General features: G+C 50.8%; 1 protein-coding gene across 1 annotated transcript in view; it reads left to right on the top strand.

Annotated features, from left to right (window-relative positions):
• Positions 1-8,196, top strand: part of ntrk1 (neurotrophic tyrosine kinase, receptor, type 1) — a 70,668-nt gene extending 62,472 nt beyond the window's left edge. The window contains exons 15-17 of the mRNA XM_068022722.1: positions 2,089-2,329; positions 4,311-4,469; positions 7,608-8,196. Coding sequence (XP_067878823.1) covers positions 2,089-2,329; positions 4,311-4,469; positions 7,608-7,793 — 586 coding nt within the window. The 3' untranslated portion in view covers positions 7,794-8,196. The remainder of the gene's footprint in view (positions 1-2,088; positions 2,330-4,310; positions 4,470-7,607) is intronic.
• Positions 8,197-8,407: the final 211 nt, after the last annotated feature.

Here is an 8,407-nt window from a genome sequence, read left to right as displayed (position 1 = left end):
TGTCTGTGTATGTGTGAGAGAGAGAGACCTCACTCTGTGTGTGTGTGTGTATGTGAGAGAAAGAGACCTCACTGTGTGTGTGTCACTGGGTTCGCAGTGTGCTGTTACAATGGGGAGAGGTAGGCACTGTCTAGTTGAGAAACAACAGCAGCCTTTAACTCCAAACAAGCAAATATGCTTTCCCAAATAGAATTATAGCCCTGTCAGGACCAACAAAAGCGAGTGTATCTCAGTAATTATTGAAATATTGATCAGAAGAGCTGTCTAAGAGGCTTAAACTCAAGCAGATTGACTGTCAGCAGCAAATAAACACTGCGTTTCAGGGAGATCTCAAGAGGATGGCAGCAACAGAAGCTTTGGGCCCATTGCCAAACTCACCATCAACGAGATTCTCTCAGTCATGCTGCCTCAAGACAGCTCTCAGTCACCATCCAAACAATAACATCAACTTGCAGTTATATAGCACCTTTAACAGAATAAAACATCCCAAGGTGCTTCACGGGCACGTACTTAGACAAATATTTGACCCCGAGCCACATTAGGTGATATTAGGGACAGATGATCGAAAGCTCGGTCAAAGAGGTCGGTTTTAAGGAGCGTCTCAAAGGAGGAGAGAGAGAGAGACGGAGAGGTTTAGGGAGAAATTCCAGAGCTTGGGGCCCCCAGGCAGCTGAAGGCACGGCCGCCAATGGTGGAGCGATGGGAATCGGGGGATGTTCAAGAGGCCGGAATTGGAGGAGCGCAGAGATCTTGGAGGGTTGTAGGGGCTGGAGGAGGTTAGAGATAGGGAGGGGTGTAGGGGCTGGAGGAGGTTACAGAGATAGGGAGGGGTGTAGGGGCTAGAGGAGGTTACAGAGATGGGGAGGGTTGGAGGGGCTGGAGGAGGTTACAGAGATGGGGAGGGGTGGAGGGGCTGGAGGAGGTTACAGAGATAGGGAGGGGTGTAGGGGCTGGAGGAGGTTACAGAGATAGGGAGGGGTGTAGGAGCTGGAGGTGGTTACAGAGATAGGCGGGGGACAAGGAGTGATTTGAAAACAAGGATGAGATGAGCATTCAAGTAGAATCTGGGGTGACTTCAGGCTCACGCAGATATTAGCACTCGTCATAGAGTTATACAGCACAGAAACAGGCCCTTTGGCCCATCGTGTCTGTGCCGGCCATCAAGCACTTATCTATTCTAATCCCATTTTCCAGCACTTGGCCCGTAGCCTTGTATGCTATGGCGTTTTAAGTACTCATCTAAATACTTCTTAAATGTTGTGAGGGTTCCTGCCTCTACCACCTCTTCAGTCAGTGTGTTCCAGATTCCAACCACCCTCTGGGTGAAAAAATTTCCTCAAATCCCCTCTAAACCTCCTGTCCCTTACCTTAAATCTATACCCCTGGTTATTGACCCCTCCGCTAAGGGAAAAAGTTTCTTCCTATCTAACCTATCAATGCCCCTCATAATTTAGTATACCTCAATCAGGTCCCCCCTCAGCCTTCTCTGCTCTAAGGAAAACAACCCTAGCCTATCCAATCTCTCTTCATAGCTGAAATGCTCCAGTCCAGGCAACATCCTGGTGAATCTCCTCTGCACCCTCTCCAGTGCAATCACATCCTTCCTATAGTGTGCTGCCCAGAACTGTACACAGTACTCCAGCTGTTTACTAAGGGGGCACAACCCTTGTTGTCAATGTCTGGAAACAGCTTGCCCCACTTCTGGTTCAATGCGAGATCAGAGCCACAAGCTGTCCGTGTGGCAACATGACTGCTGAGTAAGGCTGCCCCTCTGACAGAGCGCTTGGTGCACTTGCTCACCTGGCAACAGTCGCGCACGGACAACAGCGTTCCGAAAGCACCGAGTCTTCCCCATCCGTCTGGGCTCTCTCGGGGTGGGTTGAGGTTCTGTGGGAATTCCCCACCCAACTGCCCAGTCGTCACTTCCAAGGCGACACAATCGAGCCTGGCCACTTGGGTGAAGTGCAGAGGGGGAGCCAGTGCCTGTGCAGAGCAGGCCACCCCAGCGAGACTCCACACCGGCAGGAGAGACAGGGCAATGCCTGAAACGCAGGGAAGGTTTTACTAACGGTCTGTCCGTCTCTGCAGATCTCAGGGCCCCGATGCGACCATCTTGGTCAGTGGCAGCGACCAACCCTTTGGACAACTCAACCTGCCCCAACTACTGCAAATCGCCAAGCAGATTGCCTCGGGCATGGTGTACCTGGCATCGCTACACTTTGTGCACCGAGACCTGGCCACTAGGAACTGTCTGGTCGGTGAAGGCATGGTGGTGAAGATTGGAGACTTCGGCATGTCCCGGGATATCTACAGCACCGATTACTACAGGGTGAGCCAACTGACCTCAACCTGCCCCCTCACCAGCTCCATCACACACCCTGTCTTGACTGAGGTCATTGTGGTGCTCGTCAGGGCAAGGGACGGTATTGTTGGGGAAACAGAACACTTTCCACATCACGCATCACACAACGCACACACACACAAAATGTACAGAGAGCTTTACTCTGTATCTAAAACAGCTCCCTCTACACTGTCCCATCAAACACTCCCAGGACTGGTACAGCACGGGGGTTAGATACAGAGTAAAGCTCCCTCTACACTGTCCCATCAAACACTCCCAGGACTGGTACAGCACTGGGGTTAGATACAGAGTAAAGCTCCCTCTACACTGTCCCCATCAAACACTCCCGGGACAGGGACAGCACGGGGGTTAGATACAGAGTAAAGCCCCCTCTACACTGTCCCATCAAACACTCCCAGGACTGGTACAGCACGGGGGTTAGATACAGAGTAAAGCTCCCTCTACACTGTCCCCATCAAACACTCCCGGGACAGGGACAGCACGGGGGTTAGATACAGAGTAAAGCACCCTCTACACTGTCCCCATCAAACACTCCCGGGACAGGGACAGCACGGGGGTTAGATACAGAGTAAAGCCCCCTCTACACTGTCCCCATCAAACACTCCCAGGACTGGTACAGCACGGGGGTTAGATACAGAGTAAAGCCCCCTCTACACTGTCCCCATCAAACACTCCCAGGACTGATACAGCACGGGGTTACATACAGAGTAAAGCCCCCTCTACACTGTCCCCATCAAACACTCCCAGGACTGGTACAGCACGGGGGTTAGATACAGAGTAAAGCCCCCTCTACACTGTCCCCATCAAACACTCCCAGGACTGATACAGCACAGGGTTACATACAGAGTAAAGCCCCCTCTACACTGTCCCATCAAACACTCCCAGGACTGGTACAGCACGGGGGTTAGATACAGTGTAAAGCCCCCTCTACACTGTCCCCATCAAACACTCCCAGGACAGGTACAGCACGGGGGTTAGATACAGTGTAAAGCCCCCTCTACACTGTCCCCATCAAACACTCCCAGGACAGGTACAGCACGGGGGTTAGATACAGTGTAAAGCCCCCTCTACACTGTCCCCATCAAACACTCCTTTTATCTCGGAGACATGGCCCAGGCTGAGCTGTCAATGATGTGAGATTGAATTTACGAAGGATTTATCGGATAGAATGTTGGAGCACATAAGGTGGCCATTCAGCCCTTCGTGCCAGTGCTGGCTCTCCGAAAGAGCCTCCGTCATGGCCCATTGTTGCACTTTTTCCCCATTTCCACGTCACATGTGAAAATAAAAATCAAGAAAGATCTTAGAAATTTGAAGCCCTACTTGGTCAGAAAGCAGTGCTAGATTTCTCTGAGGCACTTCCCACAATTTACCCTCCGGGTTTACGACGGTTGGAGGGGGGGAGGTAGGGGGGAGCTTGGGGGGATGTCTCTCTTTGCCTTTGTTAACTGGTTTCCAGGCGCCCAGTCCTGGAGTTGCCTCTCAGGGTTGCGTCTGCCTGCTTCTGCCTCAAGGCTGTTAATCTTTCGGTGACCCCGGCCCCCGTCAGCACCCTGGCCTTCCGTGGCCATCGATGAACGCCCAGTCAGCAACCCGTATGGGGAGACTGGCGTAGAACAGGCACCCGAGGGTCTAATATGGTGGGCAGTGTCTGCGCAGTCATTCAGCATCATGCACCTCCATCGGCACCATTTGGAAGAAGGGAGGGGGAGTTATCCCTGGTGTCCTGGGGCCAATATTTAATCCCTCAACCAACATCACTAAAAAAAAAACAGATGATCTGGGTCATTATCACTTTGGTGTTGTGGGATCTTGCTGTGCGCAAATTTGCATTTCCTACATCACAGCAGTACTCTGTTGGCTGTGGAGCGCCTTTTGGGACATCCTGGGAATTGTGAAAGGTGCTATGAAAATGCAAGTCTCTTTCTTTCCTGAACTGTTCTGTCAGGTCGGAGGTCGGACCATGCTCCCGATCCGCTGGATGCCCCCCGAGAGCATCATGTACCGGAAGTTCACCACCGAGAGTGACATCTGGAGTTTCGGTGTGGTGCTGTGGGAAATCTTTACCTACGGAAAGCAGCCCTGGTACCAACTGTCCAACAACGAGGTCAGTGCCCCTCGCTCACCCATCAAAGGGTTGCCCCCCCCCCCCCTTCGCTGGGGTGGGTAGGGGTGGGACGGGCAGGGGATGGGATGTATGGGGGTCGGTGGAGGGAGGGGCAGGTTGTGGCGTGGAGGGGGGAACTGAGTGCACGGACAATGAGATACCTTATCGCGGGAACCAGACACAAGCCAACGGCGACTTCTCACCTCCCAACAAGACAGTCCAGGGACCCTGAGGTGGGGGACGGGGGTGGGGGGTGGGGTGGTGTTGGTGGGTGGGGTCTGTCCTATAGTCCTGGCAAGCACCCTCCTCCAATATAGAACCGTAGAAAAAGTACAGCACAGAAGGAGGCCGTTCAGCCCATCATGTCTGTGCCGGCCGAATGTCACCAAAAAAAAACTTTATCAAGAGGGCAGTTTGTGGGATCTTGCTGTGCATGCCAAATTTGCCTCCATTGCTACACTCGCTGCACAGCAAGAAGCACAGAGACTGTTCTGAGAAATGGCACAAGGTCGCATGAATATCAGTCTTCCCCTCTCCTTTCTTTCCCTTCTCGCTCTGTCTCTCTCTGGTTTCCTCCTGTCGCTCGTTCTCCACCTCCGTCGCTCCCTCCTCTCTCTATCTCTTCCTTCTTCCCCCCTTTGTTTTTTTTTTGATCTCTTCCTTACCCTCTCCCTGGCTTTCTCTCTTGCTCTCCCACATTCTCTCTCTCTCCTTCCCTCTCCTCCTCTTCCGCCCTTTTTCTTCCTAACACCTGGACTCCAAGGGTTAAATTACGAGGTGAGATTACGACAAACTAGGTCTGTATTCCCTGGAATTTAGCAGGTTAAGGGCTGATTTGATCAAAGTTTTCAAGATATTAAGGGGAACAGACAGGGTAAGAGAGGTAGAAACTATTTCCGCAGGTTGTAGGAAGTCTAGGACTAGGGGACAGAGTCTAAAAATTAGAGCCAGTCCTCTAAGGAGTGAAATTAGGAAACACTTGTACACACACAGGGTGGGAGAAGTTTGGAACTCTCTTCCACAAACGGCAACTGATGCTGGATCAATTGTTAATTTTAAATCTGATAGATTTTTGTTAAGCAGAGGTGTTGAGGGATATGGAGATATGGAGTTAGGTCACAGATCAGCCATGATCCCATTGAATGGCGGAACAGGCTTGAGGGGCTGAATGGCCTCCTCCTGTTCCTATGCTCTATCCCTCCTGTGTTGCTTTAACTCACCACGATGGTTCAGGCTAACCTCTCTCTCTCTCTCTCACTGCAACCAGCCCCTTGCTGATGCATTTCATTTTTGTGAGCAGATGAGGCAACTGGAGAAATGCATCAAGTGACTGGGCCGTCCTGCATTCAATCAGCAATGAAACCTGACCCAGTAACGGCTCGTCGAGCTCAGAGATAGCAGCTCAATTAACATTCCCAGGCGCTCATTGCTCCATTTACTGAGTGCACCTTTCTGCTTCTCTCTTTAAGTTACTTTGATTTTATAGAGTTTATTTAGCGAGGAATCATCACACTTGGAGCAGGGGACCTTTCTATTAGCCATTATTGATCAGTAGTGGATTGCAGTGATATAGTCATCAGTCTGTCCTGACTTGCCTGGATGGGTGCAGCTCCAACAACACTCAAGAAGCTCGACACCATCCAGGACAAAGCAGCCCCGCGTGATTAGCACCCCATCTACAAACATTCACTCCCTCTACCACCGACGCACAGTGGCAGCAGTGTGTACCATCTACAAGATGCACTGCAGCAATGCACCAAGGCTCTTTCGACAGCACCTTCCAAACCCACGACCTTTACCAACTAGAAGGACAAGGGCAGCGGACGCATGGGAACACCACCACCTGCAAGTTCCCCTCCAAGTCACACACCATCCTGACTTGGAAAGAGGATCATAGGAAAAGGAGCAGGAGTAGGCCATTCGCCCATCGAGCCTGTTCCGCCATTCAAACAGATCATGGCTGATCATCTACCTTGAGGCCATTTTTCCCCACTGTCCTCATATCTATTCAGATATCTATTGATTTCTGTCTTGAACATGCTCAGTGATTGAGCTTCCACAGCCCTCTGGGGTAGAGAATTCCACAGAGTCACCACCCTCTGAGTAAAGAAATTCCTCCTCATCTCTGTCTTAAATGGCCTGCCCCTTATTCTGAGACTGTGTCCCCTGGTTCTAGACTCACCAGTCAGGGGAAACATCTTATCCACATCTACCCTGTCTCGCCCTATAAGAATTTTGTAAGTTTCAATGAGCTCACCTCTCATTCTCCAAAACTCAAGAGAATACAGGCCCAGTTTCTGCAATATCTCCTCATAAGATAATCCCGCCATTCCAGGGATTAGTCTGGTGAACCTCCGTTGCACTCCCTCGATGGCAGGTTTATCCTTCCTTAGATAAGAAGGTCAAAACTGTACACAATACTCCAGGTGTGGTCTCACCAAGGCTTGATACAATTGAAGCAAGACATCTTCACTCCTGAATTCAAATCCCCTTGCAATGGAGGCCAGCATACCATTTGCCTTCCTAATTGCTTGCCGCACCTGCATACTAGCTTTTAGTGAGTCATGAACAAGGACACCCAGGTCTCTTTGGACACCAACACTTCCCAACCTCCCACCACTTAAGAAATACTCTGCCTTTCTGTGAAATATATTGCCATTCCTTCACAGTCAGTGGATCAAAATCCTGGAATCCTCTACTGAACTGTGGGAGAACCCTCATCACGCAACCTACAGTGGTTGAGGAAGGCAGCTCACCAAGGGCAATTAGGGATGGGCAATAAATGCTGGCCACATCCAAGAATAAATAAAAAAAAAGTGAAGAATGGTCACTCGGTTGAGATATCAGCGTGCAGTCGATGCATGTGTTGGGTATCTGGGCATCAACCCATTGCGTACCAATGATACCAACTCACTGGGTATTAGGATGTCCAACTCTTTGGGTACTAGTTATGCCAATGGAGTGGGTATTTAGATCTCAACAGAATGCTATAGGATGACTACCTGGGTGAGGTGCCTGAGGGCATCTAAATGTTTGTGTGAGCCATTCCCCAAGGGGCGGGGGGGGGGGGGGATGAATCTCAGGGTGGGGGAACGAATTGTAGGGGTGACCATTCATTGCTGATGTTGTTCCCCGCAGGCTATTGAGTGCATCACGCAGGGCCGGGAGCTGGAGTGCCCAAGGACCTGTCCCAGAGAGGTGTACGACATCATGCAGGGCTGTTGGCCCCGTGAGCCCCAGCAACGACTGAGCATCAAGGAAATCCACAGCCGGCTCCAGCGCCTGGCCAAATCCCCTCCAGTCTACCTCGACGTGTTGCAGTAACTTCCTCGATGGACACAGCTGCGTCCCAGAGGCGAGAGACACATTGAGCTGCTTTTGTACGGTGAGATCCCAGGTGGACATTGCTCGGGACAGTTTGGACAGTCCTTTTGAGAGAACTATGCAGCCTGTCTCCTCCCTCATTGTAATGAGTTCCAACTCCTTGCAGGTTTGCGACCAGATCTTTGTAAATTTAATATATGCACCTATTAATATGTTTCCCAACTGTTACCCTTCAATTCCACTGTGTCACTGTTGAATGCTTCTTCCCCCATCATTTTCTGTCTTCAGCAAACTAATCAAAGACTTCCGTGCCTGAGATGACATCCACAAGTTCAATTGGGGTGAAGAACCTTACCAGTTGTATATGCATCATTGAGACCGGTACCCGTATGACTTGAGACTGTTCCCTGTCCCTGTTGCATGCACGGATTCAATTAAAGAATCTCCCCGCTGCTGGGATAGTTGTGGTGTGTACCTCTGCGTCTTTGTAATCGTCGCCCGGTGTCTGGCTGGGTACAGACTTGCAATGTCCCCTCTTAATGCATCTTTGTTGTGCTGGCTTGTTTGTTGTGCTCTGGGTTGCTACAACTGACTATTTCTCGAAGCCCACCTGA

This window comes from Heterodontus francisci, chromosome 46 (assembly GCF_036365525.1).
Source record: "Heterodontus francisci isolate sHetFra1 chromosome 46, sHetFra1.hap1, whole genome shotgun sequence".
NCBI lineage: Eukaryota > Metazoa > Chordata > Chondrichthyes > Heterodontiformes > Heterodontidae > Heterodontus > Heterodontus francisci.
Note: the sequence above shows the minus strand (reverse complement) of the source record. Positions and strands in the feature narration are given on the sequence as shown.